This window comes from Lycorma delicatula, chromosome 3 (assembly GCF_047948215.1).
Source record: "Lycorma delicatula isolate Av1 chromosome 3, ASM4794821v1, whole genome shotgun sequence".
Classification (NCBI taxonomy): domain Eukaryota; kingdom Metazoa; phylum Arthropoda; class Insecta; order Hemiptera; family Fulgoridae; genus Lycorma; species Lycorma delicatula.
In genome coordinates this window covers 142,768,415-142,795,438 of record NC_134457.1, presented here as the reverse complement: position 1 = coordinate 142,795,438, position 27,024 = coordinate 142,768,415, and the positions used below count along the sequence as shown (strand labels likewise).

Here is a 27,024-nt window from a genome sequence, read left to right as displayed (position 1 = left end):
AATTCAATATCATAAAACAAAAAAGAATAACTGTAATCATTTTCCTTCATCCAAACAGGCAAGAAATAATTTAGTATGGAGGAGAATAAAAGGATTTGCTTTCCAAAAAAAGTGTACCTAAACGAAAATGTAACATATTTTGAATTTCTACCCCGCCAAATAACAAATTAAAGAATGGTATAGAGTAGAAATTTATAATTATCAAAAACACAAATAACACTTATCAAAATCTTATTTTTAAGAAATGCATCCTTAAAATACATTATAATATCCTCAAAAGGATTTTTTTATGAAATGTTTTCTTGCAATAAAGAAAACAAATAAGAGAATCATCTTTACTGTTTTATTACTAGCTTACAGAGTTTTTTGTTTAATTTTAAAAAAATATTTCTATTTTCCAATTTTTTTTTATGGATTTTCACCATATAAAGATATCAACCCAACGATTATTTAAATGTTGATTACTGATACTTTGTTTCAACGTAATTTTAGTTTTTAAATCAACCTACTTTAAATAAAATGTAATGATGTGGATGGATTGAGTTTATTGAGAAGTACGTGATATAATTCAACTTTTTTAAAACGTTGAAGTTTCTCATCTTAATAAATTAAGGAGCTGTCAAGAATTTTTGTGACAATAAAACAATTTTTGCAAAATTTGTAATTGAATAATTGAAACAATTAAATTAAATTAGCTGGTGTTTTTTAGACTTAAAATTTTCCAAGTAAAAACCAATTTTCTTTGACTTATAATATATTCCAATTAATTAAGATATTTAAATATAAATATTTTTATTTCTCTAATTTATAATAGAATTTTATCCCTGAAAAAGAATAGTAATATTCTTTTTTATTAATAATGAAATGTAAAATTATTTACGTTAATTTTGATCGAGTAAAAGCTTGTTTATTGCTTATTTATTTGTTCATGATTTAATTATTTGTATTCTATCCTACATGTGTAATTATGTTTTGTAAACTATGTTAAGTTTGTAAGCAATCCACTATGTTAATTACCCGAGCAGGACACTTAGAATGGCTTGCACATTCACATTATTATGCAAATGAACTCCAGAATTACCAATGTCATTACTACTGTTAACAATTCAATGAATCAGAGCTTATATATACATATATATAACTTGTGTAAATGTAAGCGACACTACTAACGTATACGTGTACATGTGTGTCTTTCTGTGTGTATTGGTACCTAGTATGTTGAGTTAGTATTAACTATGCATACGTATACGTGATCACGAATTCCCGTCTACAGACTCGTATTTGCATGTGCAACCATGCATTCTTAAGTCGATTAAGCAGATGACCTTCAATGTTCATTCAGTATTAATATTTTTTGAATAAATATTTTAACCAATTTCAGTAACAGGGAATGGTTTTGAACTCAATTCGAATGTCTTTTTTACTTAGTTTTTAAAAAAATTCATACAATCTGTATTTCAGAGACCCTTAGTCACGTTCAGTAATAGTCTCTTGAAATCGTTTCTCTTCATTCTGTTGTTTTATTTTACCAAAACTTATCGTCTTTGTGATTCTTGCAGGCTGCATTTTTAAAGAGAAGCGTTTTCCAGATGTTACTGAAATTTTAAATAAATCTAAAAAAACTATAAAGGAATTTACTTATTTAAAGAAACCGACTTCAAAAAACATCATGAAAGTAATTTTTTTAATGTCCTTTATTTAATTTTAATGTTTCTTTAAGTCGACGGAAAATTGAAAATTAATAAGTTATTTTAATTTATTTCGGGCCAACTTTTGTGGACCTAAAAATTAAAATTTGTTGAAGTTTTATTTATGTTTTTAAAATTTATTTTATTTATAATGATAATGTTCATTTTGAGCATTTAATTTGATAACTGCGGGTGAGCGATTTTATTTTGTATACGTTTTTGTCAGTGAATGTATCTTTTATTTAGTTTGATTATTTCTCTTAAATATTTTAAACAATATCATTCTTGTAGAAAGGTAAGATTTATTATAAGCTTTCAAAATGTTGTAATAATTACATGGCATTAATTACTTTTTAACAAGAAAACTTTCACTGGAAGTTACTGAAATGAAAAGTGATACTCGTTGCGTATGATCGTTGAAGCCATTTAAATCGACTTCTATCAACTGATTTTAATATGATTATTAAACTTTCATGTGATAATTTTTGATGATGATTATTAGATAATAATAATAATGATAATAATAAAATAGGGTTATAAAAACTGCAATGTTTCATTATAATTTTTCTGTAGTATTTCATAGAACTTACAAGTAAAAAGCTATGATATGATTTTTCAGCTAATACTTTTCCAAATTAATTTTAATTATTTTTTTTTCTGTTTTAAGCTTTTCGCCTACCATTAGAATTTTTATTTCGTATATTTAATCACTGAAAAACAATAGAAAGTATTTTTTTTTATTCAATTGTAAATTAATGAATGGAAGACATTTCTTTGGGTTTATTTCTATCTACGATGAAATAAAATATTTTATTGAAGATATATTATGTTTACTTTGTTCATTTTTCAATTATTAGTCTGCTTTAGGGTTTAATATTAGTTCTAAAAATAACAAACCAATTTTAATCATTTTTCTACAGTACGACTTTATTCTTCTCCTAAGCCAAACTCTGTTTTCTGTTTAACGCCACAAATGAAATAGTATTTACAATATTTAATTTTTTATTGATTATTTATATTCTGGTAAATATAACAAAAAATAAATATAATTAATTTTATAAAAATATTTATATAATATTTTAGCTAATTATAAATTTGTAATTATTATTTTTTAAATACTTTTATTTACAGTCTCATCAACAATTATAGTCATTAGCGACTCATTTACTACTAAAAAAATCATAAAGAACTAAAATAAACAATAAAGAAACAGGAACAATAACGAATTTGTAAAATTTAGAAAAAAGTATTAAAAAAGAATAATTCGTTAACATATTTTGGAAAATGTAATAATTGAAAAAATTAAAAAAAAAACCAAAAGTTTCTCTCGATTAGTTTTGTATTAAAAATTACCTATTACAATTATTTCTTATTTTGTTAGTTGTGGGAATCTTTCACCAATGGGTGATAGAAAATAATGGGAGGGAAAATAATGATTTTCCCTCTACTTTCTTATAATAGTGAAATTTTTTTCATCAATGTTTTCTGAAATAACGGTAAAATATCTAATGAAAAATTTGTTTTTTCCTGGGATAACAGATTTCTTACTTTTCAATTAATTACTAATACACCTGTATATTCATATTTTAACCAAACTTAACATAAGTTAAGTTATAAACTTTAAGTTAAGTTATATAAATGTACATTCGGAACTTAGATAATAGTCTAAGGTTGTATAAATATTACTTATAGCTTATTTTATATCATGCTTTTTTGTGATTTTCAATTAATTTTGTAATCTGCTTTTAGTTAAAGAAATAAAATTCTATAAACTTTGCCAATATCCTTATAAAGTCCTCTTTGTAAGTAAATCAAACGTAAAATAGAGTACCATTAACTTTAGAAGCCAAAAAATTAAAAAATACAAATGGCAAATACTTAACTTTAATTATTATTTACTTGGGAATTTTTTAATTAGTTTAGTTACCATACAAAAGGGGATTTTTAAATAATTATAATTTGTTCAATGTGATACTTGTAATTCGTTGTACATTGTTTAATAAATAATTTACTTGTTTACGCGCGTTTACGTAAGCAACTACTTAATTCCAAAAAGTTGTATTTTATAATGTAGTAGATACGTAAAATTTATTCCAAAATACCAGTACAAATAAATATGTTTCTTATGCTAGTGAGAAGGATAAATACAATTAATACTCTTTTGTAAGAACCAGTTCTTGCTTATGACCCTCATGTAAGAATAAGAATAGAAATTTCCATTATTTAATTTTTTTTTACGTTTTATATTAGTGAAAATTTTTCCGAATAATTTTATCTAAAATTTATGAAGTACTTAATATACTCAGTGAAAACAAAAAGTAATTTTTACCTGAAGTTAGATGGACTATTCAATCAAAATTGCAATATAATGTTTTACGTAAAATGCATTTACATTATTTTTTGATGTTATAAAGTTTATAATCGATTGAAAAGTAAGTATAAATATTTTTTGTAGCAAATGAAGTGTCTAATACTAAACAACAGAAATTTCATAAAATATTTCAAAATAGTATCTGAAGTATTGATTTTTGAACACTGAACAAAGATTATTGAAAAGTGTCTAATATTTGTCCGTGAAAATTTTTTTAGGGTGGTACACAATCTGTAGCAAGCAATTAAACAGTAAAAAAAAACAGTTTTTTTCTCCAGGACGGGTGAAATCCCGAAAAAAAAATGCATTAAAAGAAAGAATTTCTTGAAATATCATTATTTTCTAAAGCTATTTTTTAAAAATAACTTAAAGAGAATTTAATCTATGAGCTTTTTTCTTTTTTTTAGTTTTTGGTCATAAAAATTTATAAAATTTGTACAAACGAGAGTATTACAAAACATAAATAAACTTGTCCGTTTGAAAGGTTGCGACTAATATCTCCAGGAGACTTTATTTGCAAATTGTATGAATATTAATTATTCATGTATTATTTTGATACAATATTATGTAGGTATAAAAATGACAGGAAACTTTTTTTTAAGTCGGATTTAATGCTACAGAAATATTTCAGAGGTTTTCCTTGTTTCTTCCAGCCAGGTAGAATAATTTCTTTTACATATTCTTTGAAAAGCACACCTACAATTTTTCATGTGATCTAAACAATTTACATTTATGCTCTGATATGATTAATATATCTATTTATTATAGTTTTTTAGCAACATAATATTTTTTTTTTTTAATTATATAATTTAATTTGTCATTTATTACTATATAGTAAAGTATGTGCGAATGAACGCTTGTAAATTCTATTAGGGTACAGGATAATATCTTTTACGAAAAACATGAAACATTTTGATATACTGTACTTTATTTTAGAAAGGTTACAACAAATTTACATTTCATCTTGTTCATTGTGTAAGTTTATAGTTGCTGCTGACATTGTCTTACAATGCCGATGTAAAACCTCTGCATGAATATTTAATATTTAATTAACTTTTTGCGGGTGACTTCAGAGCAAGGGGCTTAATTCACCGTGGGATTAATTCCAGTAGTTTTCTGTCATTGAGGCGTCTTTGTCTTTTTGCAAGTAGGCTTGGTTTTCATCAGACAAATCCCAGCTCTTGTAACCCAATTTAGATTTAGGTTTTAAGTTACAGTAAACGTCATTTTATGAATAATTTATCGCATATATTTTTTCATATTTTCAACGCTTGGATTAATTTATTCGTTTTGTATTCTAATTTTTAATTTTATTGTATTTTACTTTTAAATTTTAATTGGATTATAAATCCCTTACCAATATAATTAAATAAAAATATAATTTCTCAGCATCTTCTGTAATCCTATTTTAGTTGTTCTACTTAGTATACGCCTTTGAAAACGTATCTTTTACAACAACAAACATTATTACATAATTCACATATCGGAATCACAATTAATATCATATCCTCATAATAAACAAAAAATTAACAGCAAAAATCCCGTTAGAAGTACTTACTGTATGTAATTAATTAAGGCCATAAAATTCTACACGGTAAAAAAACACTGAATACTAGCAGATATCATTAAACATCCTTCAAACTTATTGTATTGATTAATAGCGGCTACAGTTGCACTATTATTCTTAACAAAAAAATTACTTAGGCCTTATTAGAAAATCTTTCAATACTCGCTAAAATAATATATTACTAAAAACACGAATAGACAGTAACATAATTTCACTGAAACTTAATTACATTTAATTTGGTAATATATTGTTAAACTCTCCTAATAAATAAAGTAATAATTTTCCTTGTAATTATAATAATTAATAATTATTATCCTCGTAAAACCAAGAAAACCCGTATGAATACGTACTATTTGTAATTAAGGGTAAACATTCTTACACAGTAGAAAAAACATCGAATATTACCAGGTTTATATAAAAATAGTTCAAACTCAATCGCAATTTTAATTATTTTACTTCTAATTTTAATTGTTTTAAATTCCTTGAAACGGTCTGAAAATATTTTCATTGAACTTTGACATCACTTTTTTAAGTAGGTTTTACATATATTTTTAGCAAAACTGAGGAAAATCTTCAAAAACTTAGTCGCTTTTGGATTTTTAAGTAATTTTTTACTGCTGCTTTACAAATATTGATCAAAGATTTTTTATAACAATGTAATATACTGAAGAAATTAATGAAAAAACTAAATCAGGTATTCAGTTTTGTTTTAAGTAGAACAGGTTACAACTTATTAGCCACGCAGATAGCTAATCCTGTCGTAATAATTCATACTTTAGGCTCATACAGAATTTCTCATAGAGGACTCAAGGGAAATTCCGGATCACCTAAAATAATTACTTTACATTTAAAATAGAATATCTCATTAAAATTAATTTTTATCGAAACCATGATTATAAGAATTTATGTTTAATAACGGTTGCGTCATTAAAACAGTGTAAAACAAAACTACTATAGAGATGACTTTAATATAATCAATCGACAGTTAGCCACTTCCAACCGATGCTTGTTCATTTTATTAACAAATTTTTAAAAAAAGATAAGTTTTATCTTCACTGATGATAGCGAAAGTTACATAATGGTTTCGTAATAAATTTCTTTTGGATAAAGTCAATGGAAGACTTTTTAATAAGACAAATTATATGATCAGAAAGACGATTTTAATGTACTATTGAATTGTTATAGCACACATAATTTCATATAACCTAATTCGTAATTCTGACGTTTAAAATATTTTCAACTAAAACTTCAAGCTGTTGCAGAACGTAACAAATTTCGACATAATTGACAGCCTTAATTGTTTCGTTCAAACAGATACTAGCTCCGTTGTTTTTCAGGAATATCTTTCTTCCTTTTAACTTAATTCTCATACGAGTGGCGTTATTTTACACTTTCCATGTTTTAAATAGAAAAACATTTCAACGGAAAAAACTTTAAAAAAATAAAAATGATGCAGTAAAAGTAAAATAATAATAATAATACTATTCAATTATTTAAATTTGTGTAAAAAATGAACTGTTAGTAAGTTATTCTTTTTGATATTTTACCGATTAAAATAATTTTATTTTATTTTAATATTCCTTTTTATATTCGATAATTTTAAAGATAAAATTAAAAATATACATTTAAATTTAAAGGAAGATGGTACTATACATTTCAAAAACTATTTAATTTAAAACAATTTTTTTTTTTTTTAATATCCTTTATGGTAAGAGAACATACTGCAGAAAATATCCTGACAAGTATGATTTCATCCTTTACGGTAGTAAATTAACATCATCTAATTTTGTTTTTTATATTGCATACTATGATTTTTTTTAATAAATTTAATAATTACTTTATATCAGTCGTTATGAAATGTCATTAATATAAAATACCGCTCTTAAATTTTCCTTTTAATTTTATTTTACTTAATTGAAATATCACTGAATGCATTATTTTATTTTCTGCCTTGATTATTCATATTGCTTCTTCTGAGATAAAAAATATCTATTTCAGTTTAAAATATGTAGGTTTTATTTTCATTTATAATTAAAATATGTACATGGTTTCACACTTAATATCAAAAAAAATAAAAATATAAGCCATCTATTGAATTTTTAGTTTTCATTAAACCTATTTCTCGAATATGCTTTTAAATACGTAGATTATTACTTTAAATGGTGAATTAACTCAGTTAAAAACAAAAATTCAGAACAAAAAGTAAAAGGCAGAAGATATATTTTGTTTTTAATAACTAACCTAAGAGAGTTACACACTAGTTCACCATTAAAATTCTTTTTCCCTTATTTCTGGAAGATATTTTACGTTAAATTATTATTTATGCCGGTTTCCATGTAGCCTAAGGATTAAACAGAAAATATATTAAACTTCAGAATTATTTTGTATTTTTTGCTGAATTTTTTTACGATGGAAAGCTTCAATGTCTTGGATAAAACTTAATATATTATTAATTTTATTCCTAAACTGAAATGTGATGAGAGCATTTTCTTTATTTTTTTTTCATTCTTTAAGTTCATACATGCTTTATTTATTCCGTAAAATTAACATGATATCTCTGACTTGTTGGGGGTAATATAATATATTACATTTAAATAAACAAATTATTTTCTTACTAATTCATTAATTTTTTTATAATTTGCTTTTAATATAAATTTTTTTGAATGTAAAGTTCTTTACGTATTGTTTTAACGTTCTTAAATCTCAGAAATAATAACAATAAAGTATACATAAGTATATAAAGAAAAAAACGTGAAGTACACTGTAACGTATTAATTCGAAGTAAAACTAGACGCAATAAAGGTTTTCCAATAGTAATATTTATTATTAAATTTTATTCTTGATTTCAGTTAATTATTTGATTGAATTATTTCTTAACTATCGTAATATTTACTATTTAATTTTGTAGTTTATTTGGTCTAAAATGTAAGATATAAAATAATTTCAATAAACTAAATAATTACAACATGGATATTTTGAAATTAAAACAATATAAATAAATTGCTGTTTTATTAATATTAATACTCCATTTTACCGAATTAATGAAATGAAACTTATGCAATGAAACGCCACGATGTCGGAAGATATTCTTCTATTGATACCTTTACTATAAATTGCATTATGTAAACTTTTATCTTTGCTACTGGTTCATTCTAATGAACCAATAAATAAACTTGGCGGATTATGTATAAGAAATGTTAGATATTCGTAGGAGATAAATGGTAAGACGTTGTACTGCTCGTAATATTTTACAATGTATATGTTTTTTTTCTGTAACAATATATGGTTGTAGTTAAAAACATGTAGATAAAAAATAACAAATTTCACTTCAAAAGATTGACCACATTATCTATCAATTAAATTTTACCATTATAATATTGTGTAAACAACAGGTGTCATGATTTAAATAGAAAATTTACAATTGAACGCAGATTTTGTTTCCTGGAATGATTTAAAATAAGATTATGAGAAAAGCTAATTTTGATTTCAACACTTCATTTTTTATAATAAACAGTAAATGGTAAATGCTTCTTAGGATAAAAGAGATAGTCATTTAAAAAAAAAAAAAATTGTTTCTAAAAATATCATATCAAATATACATTTTTTTTCAAAAATTAAAAATTTTGTACATATTATAAGATCATATAATCCCTAGACAAAATATTATAACCATTATGTTTGCCGATTCATAATAATAGGTATAAAAAATAAATCAGTGGACTGAATTCATAAATATTTGACCTGGATGCTTAAAATGTGATTAAAAATTTTATCTCTATCAGTTGAATGACCAAAATTCATTATAGAACTTCATTATTACTTAATAATTTTTTTTCATGTAATTTTTTTACATTCACTTTTTCTACAGTATATATTTATATCAGTTTAACAATCGAAATGACCTCCTAATTTCTATTTTAAGTCAATTTTTTTATAAACGAATTTTGAGCATTTTGTTTTCAAATTCATATTTAAAATTATTTTACCCTAAGTAAATTGGATTACAAAACAATGACTTCAAGGGAAGTTTCCAAACTCGCCAAAGGAAATTATGTAAGAAATCGTATACATTTATAATTTAATTCATGATTAAAGGATTGTATAATAATACATCTTCAAAACTAAGAAAGATAAAAAAACTGAAGAAACTTATAAATGGTGGAATAACTTTCATTAGAGTGTGATTATTTTTTTAAGTATATATTCTAAGAATACTGATGAAATCATATTTTTCAGCTTACTTATGTTTATAAGAATAGTTTATTTTAAACAGTAAATTTAAATTATTTGAAATTTTTATATTATTATTCTTTAGTTTTAATTTTAATAGATTGTTATATTACATTAATTTTTAACTCATATGTTGTTAGAGATAAGATGAAAAATGTATTAATGATGTCTAATACGTTACTAACTTTTCAGTAATTGAAATTAATTTTAGTATTATTATTATAATCATGCTGATCATGAAGCAGTAGAATATTCGAGGAAATTAAAATCAAATTCTAAAAGTAATAAATGAAAGTTTTCTTCAGTAGATACATAAAATGTTGCAGTTTAATTTCAAGTAAAGTTTTAAACTGACATAGTATCTAGTATTTATACAAAAAACAGAAATTGAGAAGTTTATATTTTATACACAAATATATAAATAACATTTCTACATATGCGTGAGAGGGATTGGCTAAAATTATTTGAATTATATTATAATTTCTGCACCAGTTAAAATGTAAGTTTTATTTAAACCGATATATTAATTTCAGTTTGATTATTTTACCAAAACAGAACACCGTTCTTCCTAACGTAAATATCTACTTAACTGATAAATCTGTCAGTAAATTACTGTTGAAATGTTCAGGTTCGTTTAAATTTATAAGCTCTCCAACATACGGTTAGCTAGGTACGTAACTGAACACGATTGAGGTATAACGTAATACACGGGCGCACGAACACACACACACACACACACACACACACACACACACACACACATATATATATATATATATATTTGATTTAGAAGGATTTAATGCTGTTATAGTTTACTTACTTTCTATTGAACGTTTTTAATAAAAATGAATAATTATAGATTACTAAGTAATGTAATAAGTAATATACTGGTAAACGTCTTATCAGTTTCTTTTTACTTCCTTGTGCGAAGCAAAGAATTGTGATCGCGAAAAATTTCGGTTTTCAGATTTCAACGTAAATATATATTTTGACCATTCCTGAATCCATTTTGACTAGTTTCTGCGTGATGTCTCTTCATACCTACTACGTACGTAAGTACAGACGTAGTTTATGCGAAATACGTACTACGTACGTATGTATCTCGCATAACTCAAAAACGATTAGCCGTAGAAATTTTACATTTTGGATTTAGGACTGTTGTAATATCTAGTTATGCACCTCTCCTTTTGATTGTAATCAACTTGACCAAAACTTTCCAAAAAAGCCCAAGATCAAACAAATTTGAATTTTGGACTTTTTCTTAACTGCAGTAATAAGCCCTCATTGAGTCTTTTCGACGATATATCATAAGTTGTACTTTTTTCATTGGTGTAGCCAAATAAAATTTTAATTAATAAATATTTGGATCTTACAAGAGGAAGGCACATCGGTTCGAATCAGCCTTCATCTCCTTTTTTTTTAACTTTTTTTTAATTTAAATATATTTATTTATTAATAATTATTAACCTCTGAATGTAAACATTTTTTTACAATAAATAATATTTTAATAATAACAATAAAAAAATGAAAACATATCATAAGTTAATGAAATAAAATTTTATGACTTTTTCATTAAAAAAAAAAAATGTGTATATGTAATTTAATAGGCGTACAAGGAAGATATGTGGTGTCCATATCAAATTTTTTATATTTATAAAAAATGTTTAAAGAATATAAGAAAGTAATAACGTTTTTTTTCAATATCGGTTTCCAAATTAAAAAAAGGTTTATTTTGATCCTCAAGTGCACAATCAAATCAAAATGTATAAGCTGTTTTTATCAATTCAGAAATAGTAAATTTATCAGACATAACAAAAATAATCTGGATGATTTAAACATCTACGAACTTTTGCGGAAGCCATGTTGTGACAAATGAAAACAAGATAATCACATTTTATTATAAATAATTGATGAAAGAAAGTATTGAAAAAGCTTTAACAACTCTGTAAAACACAATACACAGTATAGACAAGATTTTATAAGATTTTAAGCTCTGTAAGGAATCATATGTAATCGTACAGACATGTTTTTACGTGTCTACTTTTCAAGGTACAAGATATATATTTATTCATTAAGCATGAATGCATATTGTTTAAAGGTAGAAATACAAAAACTGTGCTGATTTGTAAGCTGTAGTTGATCAAAATGACTTATTATGAAAAAGTTTACAAATTAACGATTTACGTAAAACCTTTACGTGGTAAACAAATATCAATAGCATATTTGAAATCAAAAAAGGTTGTGTAACATGTTAGATAAAATTTTTTGGTGAATAAAGACGGAAAAAATAATGAGAACTGTACTTTTTCATTTTATATTATTTTCTACTTTATTCCTTTTAGATTTACCATAAAAATTGTCACTAACCATAACAGGTCAATTGTATAGTTCAGTAGTAGATCTTATTACAAATTGAGGCTGATGCGTCCAGAACATTCCTGCTAACTGAGTATAAACGAGAATAGTTAATGGGAATCACGAGTTATAAATTTAAAATTAACTAAACTTTTCATTAACTTGAACCTGGTTACTAAAGTATTATAAAACTAACGCATCGCTTATTCCGGTAATTTTTACTTAATTTAATCATTATAACCCTATTAAGCTTATAATTTTACAGATCTCGGTCAATGTTTACTTGACTTTTAAAGATTGAAATATGTTACTTTTAAAAAACTTTGATCTGACCTAAATTTATGCGTTTATTATACAGTTACGGAAAGATTTCTATCAATCTTGCAGAAATTGAAAACATTTTTTGTTTACTTTTATATAAGAGCACCTTTTTTTTTGTAATTTCATTTTCCACTTGAAAATACGGTTATAAACGGTTATTACTATAACATTTTATAGTATTATTTAATAGCCTATAAAAAATGTAGTTATCTTAATATTATATTGATATGTATTGTGGTATGAAATATGTTTCATTTAATAGCACTTTAGTGGGATTCTGTTACGATATATTGTATTAGGTTATTTTAAAAATCTATCAACGATGTTTCCTTAATAATTTTACTTATTGAAGCATTTTAAAACAACCATTACTATAAGAAAAACTCGATGATTTTATTGAGCTTTATTTAGTAACACTTGAAATTTAATTTAAGTTAACCGCTTATATCGACCCTATTTTAGTTAGGTATAAAATCTAAAACATAAAATGCCATTTCGATCATTAAACCGTAGTCATCAATTGATATTGCAAAATTAATAAAAAAGAAATCAAACCCTTTACGTAAAAATAAGGCAGTGAGAGAATAAAATTTCATCCAGTTCTCTTAAACAGAATTAAAGGGAAAGGATAATTAATTGTTTAATTGGATGAAGAATTGGATGAATTTTTATTGGAAACTTTCATAAAAAAATAAAAAAGTGAAAAAATTGATATATATTCAAACACGTTATTAACTATTGGCTCTCTACCATCATTCAGAAATTAAGATTCTTTACTATTCACAATAAAATAATTTTTCCTGCTACCTAAATCGTTTTTAATAAGTGCTGTAAATTAAAACAAAACTGTGTTTTTAATAAAGAGATTTTGTTAAAAATTAAAGGTTCGACCGTAGGATGGGTTGCGGTCAATTTTTAATAATTAATCAAGATCTCCTTTGTTCTAGTGTAGATTATTATTTTAGTTTACATATCTATTACATATACATAAATATATATATATATTCTAAAATTAGTTCCTTATAACTCAATTTATATATACTCGGTTTTTATTACAATATAAATAAATAAAATATATTACATTCTGAAACAAAAATACAAATATAAATGGATAATGATAATATTGAAGAGAAGAATTTAAACAAGAAAGCTGAATTTACCAAAAAGAATTAAAGATAAAACACATGTTATGTAATTTAATTTTCGTAAATAGATTGAGATAATTATTTTACAATACTACAAATTATATTCATATAATTTGAAAGTAATTCCATTAAATTTAATGTTAACATTAAAAAAGACCATAATTGTAGTAAAGAATCATCAGGATAACTTTAAATTCAAAAGACCTTAAAGGTCGATCATCATACTTAAAGTAAAAGTTAAAATAAATTTTATAAGAATTTTTTATGTTAAAAAATTATTTTATGTTTTAACTTTGTTAATAATTAAAAACAGATTCATTGTAATACAGCGATAGATTAACAGCCGTTTAGATCTTAATATTTATTAAGAAAATGTTTTCTGAATTGTTTTTACACTACAAATCATTAAAAATTTTCCCAATTAAGGTTTTTTTTAAAAGGTATATATATATACCATGATTTTATCGTTTTGAATTTGGTATACAAAATTGTTAACTGTGACTGAATTACGAAAAAAATAACTATAAATGTACACTTTGATTGAGGTAAATTAAACGGGGTACTATATCGGACGACAAAATCGTTAATTAAGATCTGGTAGTATGATAAATGTTATAAAAAAGCCATCATCCTTCATCTGTCTTCTAATTTGATTCGTAACATGCCATCCTCTGTTGGAGGGAAGGGTAACTAATGCTTCCCACTCCACTCTTACAAACAAATTTAAACCGCTTGTGTGTTGAGACAATATATACTACGTAAAGTTTTGTTTCGGTGTTTTTTTTTACTTGGTATAATTATAATATAATCTACTTTTTTAAACAACATAAAATGAAAGAATGGAGGAAAGGTTTGGTGGTACGAAAGTACGAGTATCTCATGGACATTTGAAAAATCAGGTGTTGTTTTTCCTATTTCAAACGTTAATACGTATATAAAAATCCCAATTATTATTATTTTTTTTTTTTTTTTTAGATTAAGTGTTCGGAATAATATTCGGATATAAAACTGTATTATATTCGAATATAAAAATTCAAAATAGTATTGTAAATTTGAAGAAAAAATAAACGAAATTGATTTAAATGCCATTGGTATTATTGAGTTGATAAAACATTAAGTTAGTAAGCTAGAGCCGTTTTCATTATAGGACTTAAGGCTTAATTTTTTTTTCCAGTAATGAAATAAACGATTAAATTAAATAAATATCACTTTTACTTTTAATAAGTTGTATATTTATCGATAATTAGAAGAGGTAAGTACACAGAGTTAATCTAACCAAACATAACTTAAACTCGCTTCTCTCGCTAACCTCGACTAATTAAAAATATTGTTTTGATTATTTAAATAATAAATTCAGTAATTACTACATAAAGTCAAGTTATTATTTTAATATCTGACTTCTACAGAAAAACTTGTAAGCCGTGCTGTCCTATAATGGAAAGGATCCATAAGCTACAATTTGCACAGAATTTCAGAATGTGTGTGTGTATGTGTGTGGTTTTGTGTTATTGTACACGTGTGTATGTATAGGTACTTAGATTATTGTTTAAGATAACAATGTTTATGATGAATGTAATTTGTTATCATTAAATATGACATGTATTTAATTTTTCCTCAGAGTTGCCACATGGACATATTCCTCATGTTGACGTTATCGGATGTGGACTCGAAGCATTGGATAATGAAGCGATGGGTGGTACCCAGGTGGATGCTTTACGATTAAATAACAATCAGCTTCTGACAATTGGAGATAAAGCATTTTCGTAAGTCACTTATATACTGTTGCTAATTATTATTCTGTTTTTTTTTTTTTTTAATTTTATTATTATTTTTTAAATTTATTAATTAATTAAAATTTATGAGATTTGTTTTTAATTCCATACATTTACTTTACTTAATTGCTTGCTTCCTAATTTGGTTTCATTAATATTCAACGTTTTCCGCAGAAATGATAACATTATATCATAGTTAAAAAGAATTTGAATGAATGACTTCCTTTAAGACCGAAACAAATTAACTGATATTACATCACTGTGTTTACATCAGAACGTTAAATTATTTTTAATGGAATCTTATTTATAATAAAATATTTTACATTTTCTCAGTGATAGAACTGTAACGATTGTAATCATAAGTCAATCCAGAAAACTGCATATAAACCTATCAAGAATAACGAATTCCATGCCAGGATTGCTAACAACAAGTTACATATTCATTACGTTTACCATAGCGGTTGGCTGAATTATTGTAAATCATTTGTCTAGAAAGAAAACGACTTCGACTGGTATCGCTTGTACCTCAGGCGATTTACATGTGTTACAGACATAAGAAATATGGTGTAAAACAACAAATTAATGATTTATTCTTAGTAATAAAATATGAAGTAATACAATCAAAGCTAATGTAAACAGTAAACGGGTGTTTAATAAAAAAATTGCTGACAGCAAAGTTGTAATACTCTCCTGATATTGGTTATTTATTCTTATATAGTGGAAAAATAATAATACAGTATTATTATGGTACCAGCAAAGCAAAAGAAAGAAAATATACAATAAATTGCTAACGAATAACGAAAATTAGCTGTTCTGTTAAATAGTTCTACCAAGGTGAATAGCCTGAATTCTTGATTTTTTTCTAATCCTTATTAGAACGTACAGGTAAAAATTTAGCCTTTATGTAAATATAAACCACAATCTAATTACTAAAGCAAGCACAATATGATTGTCTGATCGCCTTTCTTGTAAACATGAAAATAATTTTAAGTTACAGAAAATTAGCCTTTTAAACCTCAGATACAAGAAATTAGGACAAAATCATTGGTTTATAATAAAAGTAGAGTTTCTTTTTACGTGACTTCATTAGTATAAAATCTCACATTAGGTACGAGTAAGGTAATTATGACGGTAAGGTCTACTTTGTTATTATGTTTACTTTTGCTTTTTATAGATGCGAATAATTTTGACAGAAGATTTTTGATCTGAATGTGTAACAGCTGTTCCATTTTTTATGATTGTAGGATTTGTTAGAGTTATGTGGCTCACAAAATTGTAATACTGAAAGCTTCTTATCATAACTAGTGATCAATAATTCATTACTCACTTTGAAAATGACGTTCATTTATTTTGACGTTTTCATTCGGTTGTTTTTTTTTTTATTTATGTGTAGTACTGGTTACATTTATTGCAAAAGAAATCTAAAATCTCCCACTGACTGTTACATTACCATTTTTATATTCTGCTGACAAGAGACGAGCAATCTATTTTTATCACGTGTACTTTCATGCAAATTGCTTATAAAATGAAAGATATATTGTGGACTCTCAATATTTCTTATTTTACAACTAAATTATGTATCAACCGAAAATAATAATATTTTCATTTGATCATTTTTCTGTTTGAAAATTTGTTTTTGTTTCTTTTTGTAATGACGCGTATTTATTGCAACATACTCGCACTATATAATAACAAAAGTTTATGCGTTGTTTTTTCCAATTCAGCGTTTCATGCTAGTATTTACAAAGAAAAATGATCATAAATGAATAGCAAAATTTGGAAATATAAATAATTTTTTACTAAAACATATTAATATGATGTAACTACTCGAAAAAAAAACAAAATATGAGGTAAATATTTAGGTCTACGTAGCTAGTTTGCTAGCATGTTCTAGAGGTTTCGTTCTCTTATGTACTATTTTATGGGATAAAGTAGTCCTCTAAAATTGATTCCTGATTTTATTTAGATAAGTATTTTAATTTCATTACTCTTTCATTTTATTTCACTTAAAGGTTTTATTTATGTAAACAATTAAGTACTTCCAAAATTATATTTAACTTTTTTCTAGATTGTAAAACTTAAAAAAATTACACTTTTCACCCAAACCGCGAAGTTTGAATATATTTACTAGTAACAAAAAAATGAGTTTGCATAGAGAATAATTTATAAAAAAAAAAGTAAAACAGTAAAACCCTAAAGTGGTTTCTAAATACTGTAAAAGTATTTTAAAATGCTTCTATGTGTTATAGAAAGATATTTAACACATCGAGTATCTAAGACAAAATATTGCAAAATAAAATATTCCAGAAATGAAGTCATTAAATATTATATTTCTCTATAATGATCAAATTTACTTTAAAAATTTTCTTAAAATAGTGGTGTTTCTTATAAATACTGCATAAATTAGTAAGAATACATTAATATTTTTCGTATGAGACGAACTGCCTGTTTTTTTAACGAACGTTAGAAAAATATTTATTATTATTATGTGCCAAATTTTAGTAAGACATTTATATAAATATATAAAATCTTTTAATGTGTTAAAGTCTTTTCTTAAGATTTTATCATATTGGGTCAAAGAATATTCAAGTTAAAATTTAATTTGCTTATAGATTATCATTTGTCTTAATGATACATTTATAGTATCATTATCCTTAGTAGTTAAGGATTACCTACTAATCAGGACGTTCTTGTTGAAGCAAACCTATTTTAATCGAGAATATTTTTCCCTTAGTTACCCGGCGAGTATAATTAGAATAGCTATATTAAAGGGAAAAGTATGGTGAACATGTCAAAAATTGGGTATCCGGTTATTTTGCAAATCTTCACGTTTTAGGGTCCAACTATACAAAATAAAAAAAGTATGTACGTACGTATGTATCGCGCGCGTGTGTGTGTATGTTGCACTGCTTTTGGCCTTACATCTCAGGAGAGACCGAACCGATTTTCTTCAAATTTGGCTCAAATATTTCTATGAATGGGGGAATTGATTAGATTAATTTATTTTTTCAAAATTCTTTAAAGTTGTGGAGGATATCACGAATAAATCAATTTCGATTTCTTTCAGATTTATTTTAGAAAAAAAATTATTTTTACCTACCATGCATTTATAAAAATCTCAAAAAAAAAGTCAACCTCCACCTCTTAAAGTTGAAATATATGTTTTTTGTTCTTTTGCTCTAACTCCATCGGTTTAAATATTTTTCTAAAATTTTTAAAAGTTTGTACTCCATGTATAGAGCTATCCAGAAACGTCTATACTTTTTTTTTATAATCCGCTACAGATTTAATCAGCTGTTATAATAACCTAAAGTTTGTTTACATTTTGTTCTTGAGTTATTGTCTTTTTGTGTTTAAACAAGTGTTTTAAAGATGAGGATTAATATATACCTCAATTCAATAGGGTATTTATTAAGTAATAGTTCTTTATTTATTTCTCTCTATTTCTTTGTTCAAAATCCATTTTGGATTAACTTGTAACCTAGGGAGGAAATTGAATTTGGAACAGCATCCAACTATCCCAAGTGAAGAGAATGAGGCGATAACTAGTAGTCACTGTCAAATATCGTCTAGAAAGCGTATACCCTTACTGCCGTCGAAAAGGGACCCAAGAAAGGAGTCCCACCGCAAATTTCTTACAGAAAATTTTGTGTTTGATGTTGGTTTTGTCTCGTGACATCAAGAATGATGCTTCCGCCACAGAATCGCAGAGAACTTCTGTGCCTTGGCAGAAGGTGTCAGTTTTGTATCCCAAGGTAACATTTTCCTGTTGCTGCCAGCGATTTCCCCTTATTAAACTGTTTTCTGGACCTCCTGATAGAGTATGCTAACATCGAGGCCTATTAAAAGAAAGCGATTAAACCATTCCGATAATCCAATTAATTGAAACGGTGGTTAAAAAGTGTGACTACACGTAAGAGCCCTAAACAATTACGTGTTATCTCAAAAGAGCTGGACGTCGACAGCAGATAATTGGCTTTGTGTATGAGCCCAATCTGTCATACCTTCACTGGAAAGGACAAAAGAGACTTGCGGGTTATACGAAAAACTTTCACTATTCTCTTCCGATCACCCTTATTAAAGGAGAGCTTCAGGAACACGATCACGCACTCCGATGTGTAATTAATGCCACACATCGGATTATAAAAGAACCCTTCTCGACATTTTTCGTCAACCTTACGCAAGGATAACAACAAAGAGGTTTTTAATCTGTTATACTTTGCCAACTGTGGGGTAACCTTTGAAACTCCAAGAGAATTACCTGATTCTGTTCTGTGCACGTGCTGTAAACAATACGATCACAAGACAAACAAGAACATGCGGCCTTAAAGATGCGTTAAATGTGTGAGAGACATAGAGTGCAGATTTTCCTAAAGATAGAAACACTCCAGCACTTTGTGCGCTCTGCCAATCAAACCATCCTAACTACAGAGGATGGTGGGTATATAAGGTAATCATGGACTGAAAGCAAAATCAAAAGGTATAAGGCTGCAAAGACTGTCACTCTAATTAGAAGCCAGAACTAACGGACGGCTTCCTTTGTTTGAATAATAATAATTTTCCGCCATTGGCTAGAACGACTAGGTATCCGGACTATCGTTCAACTGGTCGTCCATGATCGTATTCTGCTTCTGTTGAGCATGTGCGCATAGTTTCGCTAAAAATAAACTAGGAAAATATTGACTTCCAAAATTGAGTTTCTGTGCAGCAAATAAGTAACCTAATATCGTTTCTTACTAAGAGTACCACCAAAATCAGCTAATGCCTAAATTTCTGAAGGTATATCTGGAATATCAATGGTCTCGCTGGACGAAAACAGGAACCAGAGGTTTTAATACTTGCATAATCGTTAGATGTTGTTGTCTTGCTTTCACCGACGCATTTCACAGAACGTAATTTCTTTTGTTTTCAAGGGTATTTACATTTCCAATAAAACAATGCCACATCATCCTGATGATCTACAATACCAATCATCCTGATGGTAGATAGCAGTAGGAAATACTGTCGTACTCATCAGGGACGTGATTAAACATAATGAACTTACGGAGTACAAAACAGATCACATTCAAGCCACATTCCAGAACTGGCTTGGACCGCTTAGGCTGTCTGCCCTTCTCAACACGTGATTACGGATCACTCTTTTTCTGAGTTTTTCACTACATTAGTTTCACGATTTGTAGTGGGTGGCGACTAGAATTCTAAGCATCTACTTTGTGGTTATAGACTTTTAACAACTAGAGGCAGGGTTTAAACAGATAGGATGTTAACATGCATCTGAACGTAATCTCTGGACTGCAACTGACCTACTGGCCGTCGGTACCAACTAAGATCCGGGATATATTGAACTTTTATGTAATTTCGAGTGTTTTGCCTTTGTATACCGAGGTTAAAAATAGTTATGACTCGACGTCTGATCACTCAGTTGTTCTACTGACAGTCAGTACGATGGTGGTAGGAAGGAAGATTACCTATCCACAACAACTAGAGTGACTGAGATTAATATCGCAGCTGGGTTGAAGAAAATCTGATAGTGAAATGTATTCCATTGAAATGTACGATGACATCGATGACCCGGCGCGAATCTTGACTTAAATCAAGCAGGGAACTACCTGGCGTTCGACAACCGAGGTTAGACATGAGGATAAAAATGAAATGGGCTAGTCAAAAGTTGTGCAAAGAGGAGGCTTAGGAGACGATAACAATGCTACAGGGGACATGAAGATACAACATCCTTGAATAGAGCCGCCTGTCAGCAGCAGGAGCTCAGAGGAGAAGAGTTACAGTTCAGCAGCTTCTTAGACCACTAGCAGGACTTTGACAAGGTGACTGCATGGGCTATTGTAAAGGTTGAAAAAGAACCTTCTTCAAACTTATTACCTTGCTCTTTTTAGCTACCTGGAAGAGCGTTTCCTCCAAATAAAATATAATCAAGCATTATCTGCCTTCTTCGATACTAAGTAGGGGGTTCTTCAAGGTTTTGAGATCTGTCTTATACTGTATACTGTATCATCACTTCCGACCTTCCGGTTTAGAATGGAGTTCTTTTGCCGATGACACGGCTATTTTGGCTGTTGGTAAGAACCCAACTTTGTTCTCTACTAATTTACAATCCAAAATAAATTAAATCAGTGGGTAGCTTGGTACATGGAAGATAAGGAGTAATCAAGCTAAATCAATCCATGTTACATTCGCAATGAGAAAAGAAGACTGCCCATGGGTCCAACATGATGGCATTTTAATCTCACGTACTGGAAGTTTAAGGTATTTAAGTCTTCATTTTGATCATCGTTTGACTCAACATAAAGTTAAAGAAATATTCTGGTTGCTGGGCTGAGTTATGGACTGAGTTATCTTTGTCTAATAAGCTACTTTTATACTTAGAAATTTTGAAACCAATATACATATATGGTGTCCAACTATGGGGCACAGCAAGCAAGTCAAATGTTGAAATGATACAGCTGTTTCAGAAAAAACTAGGGAGGTATATAACTGAGGCATCGTGGTTTGTTAAAAACAGTGAATTCCACTAATATTTGAGCACTTGATTCTTTAAGGAAGAAATACAACATTTTAGTTTAAAATGTAAACTTCGGCTAAATGACCACTTTAACCACTTGACCGTCTAGACAACGGTGAAGATGTTAGAAGACTTAAGCGGCTGTACGTTCTGAACATTAGTAACTCTATAGTGTAATTACATCCGCTGATTGTTGTTCATTAATCAATCCTTCTTTCCCTTCCTCTCTGTTTCTGTTTTCACTTTCATTTTTCGTTTTTTCTTTGTTGGCTTATTTTTTCTTTCCTAAGCGTTTCAACAATCTGTTATTTTTGCGATTCTTGTTATTGCTACTGTTTTCTACTGCACTACTAATAGAAAGGTTCTTCTAAATTATCTCGTGTACGTATTACGTTCTACGCTAATAAGTTCTATATAGTATTAGGATTTGAGGAATTTCAGTTGGGATTCCTTTATAATGTGTATATGTGATATAATTTACATAACAGATTCCTACAAAAATGTAACCGATTCTAAAGAATAAAAAAAAATATGAATTTGGCACCCAGACCTAAAATGCAAATAATTTTTAAAAGTTTTTTTCTTATTTTAATCTTTATTGAAGGTAGTGTTAGATTTTAAAAAAAAAATCTTTACTTAAGCAAATTTGTTAAGTTTAACCTATATATGAATATTTTTATAAATATTTTTCTCAAAGATTATACCCCACTTCTAAAAAATATATTATGTTTTTTTGTCTTAATTTTCTTCGTCCCTTAATTTTTATTATTAATAGCCGGGAAAGTCATGCAATATTTTTCCACCGTTTTTTATATGTTTAAAAATGTTTTTGATCTTTCAATTTCCTCTTATCACCATTATTTATAAAAGAAAGTTCAGTAAACATATAAAAATGACGGAAATCATAAAGAAAGTGGTATAAAAAAAACGTTTTTTATATTAGGCTTCGTAAACGAAGATACAGAAGAATATTATACACATTAAAAATATAAAAAAATAAAAAATAAAAAAAAACATTATTAAAATTGGTTCTCCTTTTTTGTTGCTTGGTTAATTCGCCATAGAAGCTTACAGAAGTTTATACGTGGTTTTCTGGAAATTCAAATTTTTAGTATATGAAAAATACCGTGTCTGAACGGAATCCGAACCCAGGCCTCCGAATGAAAGGCCAAGTGCTACCACTCCCCCACGGAGATCGATAATTTTTTTTAATTTAAACTTTTATTTTTAAATCATTAAAAAAATTTTTTTTAATAAAAATTATACAATGATTTTACCTCCTTTCCAAATTAGATGGATAAATTTTAAAGTATGTATTGTTAAATGTAATAATTTTATTATAAATTTTGCATTTATTATCAGTTTTACTTTCTTTTTTTTTTTATAGACGCATCAACAATTATAGTCATTAGCGCCTAAAATAACAACTATCATGGAGTATTATATAAAACAACCAAAATCATAAAGAACAAAAATAAACAATAAAGAAATAGAGAAATAGGAACAATAAATAACAAACATAGACAAATGACAACAATAAATACAAAATAAAATACATAAATCAGACAAAAATCACTATCTCGTATTCGTATTCTTCATTCCGCTGTAGAGAGGAACCGCAACAGACCTTTTTACCTTCGTTCTGGTTTAATAGAAATTTTTTCGGATAGTTCCAAAGATTGGGCAATCAACGAGCAGGTGGTACACAGACTTGACCTTGCAAGCCTCATAGACCTTCTGAGGAAAGCCAAGTAGGTAAGATGACTTGGTCTTTTCTGTTGCTCGGGGATGGAGGTATCTAGAGCACATTCTCCCGGACGTTGTGTAATGCCGTGGGAGGAGTCAGCAGACAGAATCTATTCCAATGAGCCCGCAATTTTACACGGACTGTTTTACATTTTGTTATTAATATAATTAAGCATATAGATTAAATCTTTTATCACTTAATATTTCTTGCTTAAACTCTCTCTCTCTACTTTAAAAGACATAAATATCGTATTATTTTTTTTTATTTCATGAGATATATTCATTATTATGAAGCTTAAAGTTTTTTCCTAATTTAGTGGCAGTTTATTGTGAGGTTCGGTAATTTTTTTTTAAATTTCATTATTTCATATTTAGTAATGTTATAAAAAGATTTACGCACGGTAAACTGCATCGTATAGTGAGAAATCTCAATAGCTACCACACTTTTAATTTTTTTTCGAATTCAATTTATTAATTTTTCCTCCTTTGGATATAAAGTACTGAAGCTGAAATAAAATGAAAAACAAAAAAAAGTAAAATTATATGAGAATATATTTATGTACATAATGCGGTATACAATATAATACGATTTGTTGTAAAATGTTTATTTGATTTTATACTTTTTAAAAGACGATTATTTAATAATTTTACTTTTTTTTATAAACGTATTTACTAGATTGTATACTGCTTTATTTGAAAGAATGTGGGTGTACAGATGATAGTGTGGGCCCATGACCAACTTAATCGTGTTTATTTAATATCAAACTTTTTAACGATTTATCTTACCGAGTACTGTTAAAACAAGAATAACGAAGTTTCTCAATCGTTTACGAGAAAAAATATAATAATTATTGAAATTGTTAAGAGAATTTGGAAATTCGCCATAAAATTATACGATAAATTCTTTTAAATTTATAAAATTTTATTATTAAATTTATATTGAATCAGACTGTCACCTACAATTTTCTTTTATTAATAAAATTATCTTATTTATTATTATTTAATTGTTCAATTTTATTTTCAGTTAGTTACTTGTTTAAATATACAAAAATGTTTTCATTGTCGTCCTTAAAAAAAAGCAGACGCACTGTTTCCATGGAGATGGAATATAATATGAATAAATACATTACTTTAAGAGGAAAAACTTAATAGATAACCTAATGGAAAAAGCTGTGTTAAAGCATTAATAAGATAAATGTATAATTACTATAATATACCAGTAACTTAGATTAGTTATATTATACTATCACGCGCTGTTTTCTTGGTTACATTTTGTTTGTTTCGTTTCTTTATTTCCTTAAAAGATAAAGAAAACAATACCAGAGAAATTTATGAAGAATTGTAGTTTCGTTACATGACAGAACTTCCGCATTCCATTGTGTAATATTTCCTTCTTTGTGATCTTCAGTGTAATTTATTATCTCTATTAATTTTCTACCATAGTCTCCACAGGGAAACTGTTATGTTAATTGTTATTTTGCAATAATAAAACAATAACTTACTTTACAGTTTTAATGTTTCTTGCACGAATACTGTTGTTATATTTACGCTATTTCCAGTTTATAATAATGTATTTCATTAACTTTAAATATTCATTATCGTCATTTAATTCTGAAAAGTAAGAATTTTTATCTTTATGGATAACGTATTTATAATCCAATGGAGCCAATCGCTAACTGTAGAGGACAATTCCAGCAGGTAATCAACCAATCCAGTCATGCTTGTCTAGCCTACAGAGTACAACAGAGTCGCATGTTTTCCTCTGTACATTGTTTTTCTTGCGTTGTTAAGTCAAGAAGTCTGGTTACACGTAAAACTTATAAATTGAACCCTCCGCTCAGAAAAATAATTTTTACTCTTCAAAATCACTGCCTCATCACAGGGCAACACAATATATGCAGTGATAACACACATTAATTCAGGAAGGGGTTGATACACCACAATGCACACCGAATGTTGATATCACCATCCAAACAATACACAGCTAATACCTATTACGCCAAGAAAACGCATCCAACGACAGACAATACAAATCATGATCAAACAAAATCAAGACAAAACATATATACAACAAATTTAACAAAGAAAAATTCAGACTAGTTCACATCAAACTCCACGTGTGCAAAGAACATAATTGCAGACAGTACAACAAAACTTATCCTATCAGCCCTTTCAGAAGTCATCTTAATTACAAAGTCCCACGATCATCCAGACAGATCACAACAAGGTTCCGGAAAGAAAAACTAGATAAAATAATACATAAAAATAACATAATACACTAGCATAATATATCAACATCATAGTACATCAACATAATACGTCAAAGGGACATATCAAGAAGATCAATCATATATACAACAGAGATAGCAAAATTATACAGAAGACATCTCAAAGTCGCAAAACAAAGTACAGCAAGATCATAATAAAATATTACAACTATGGAAAGAATATATCTACATAAAAGATATATTAAAGTGTAAACAACATGAAAAATTACCGTCACATCCAAAATATCACCCATTCTCTATCAGGCATGAATTTTACGGTCACCATCATTTGCATGGACGGAGTGCCCTCAGCCTTATTGCACTCAGACAACCCCCACATACACGGGGGGCTCCCCTAAGCACTCAGCCGAGAGCCTGTCCTCACACGTGCTTTCCGACGTCGTGCTCTGTTTTGGGTCTCTTCATAAACATGTGACATTCGCATGACAGTTTTTTTGTTGTCCTCCACCGCTCTCCAATGTTCCTCGTCCTGTAAAAGTAACCTTTGCGTTTCGTCAGGGCAAAATATACGGTTTCGGTTCTATCTGCCCAGCATCTTATTTTGTCCATCAGTAAATCTAGGGCATACAAAGAAGACGTGTTAGGGGGTCCTTTTCGCATTCCGGGCAGGTTTCAGTGCAGTGAAGTCTAAATCAATTTAGGTATGATCGAAAGCCACCATGAGCCACCAGGAACAGTGTTATTTCATATCCTAGCGAGCCGTGGTCTCTACGACACCATCCCTTGATGTCTCCTATTAATTGCCATTCAAGCCGATATTACCCGCAGGCAACACCTTCTATGGATGGACTCTTTTTTCTCTATATTTTGCATATAGTAAACTCCCGACCACAGATGTACACCGTACAAGAGGATTGAATATACCACTTCAGTCAGCAGCCTCCTTCTCTGCTGCGTGGGCCCCCCTGTGTTTCATAAAATTGTGCGATCAGTCCCCTCGTCCTTTCAGCCTCCTCGCAAATCCGGAGTGCATGGGCTCCAAAACGGAGTCTAGTGTCTACCCATACACCCAGGTATTTAATTG

General features: G+C 27.7%; 1 protein-coding gene across 1 annotated transcript in view; it reads left to right on the top strand.

The window, feature by feature from the left end:
* The window catches only part of LOC142322066 (chaoptin), a 250,593-nt gene that overhangs the window by 107,013 nt on the left and 116,556 nt on the right, over nucleotides 1–27,024 (top strand). The window contains exon 3 of the mRNA XM_075360711.1: nucleotides 15,296–15,440. Coding sequence (XP_075216826.1) covers nucleotides 15,296–15,440 — 145 coding nt within the window. The remainder of the gene's footprint in view (nucleotides 1–15,295; nucleotides 15,441–27,024) is intronic.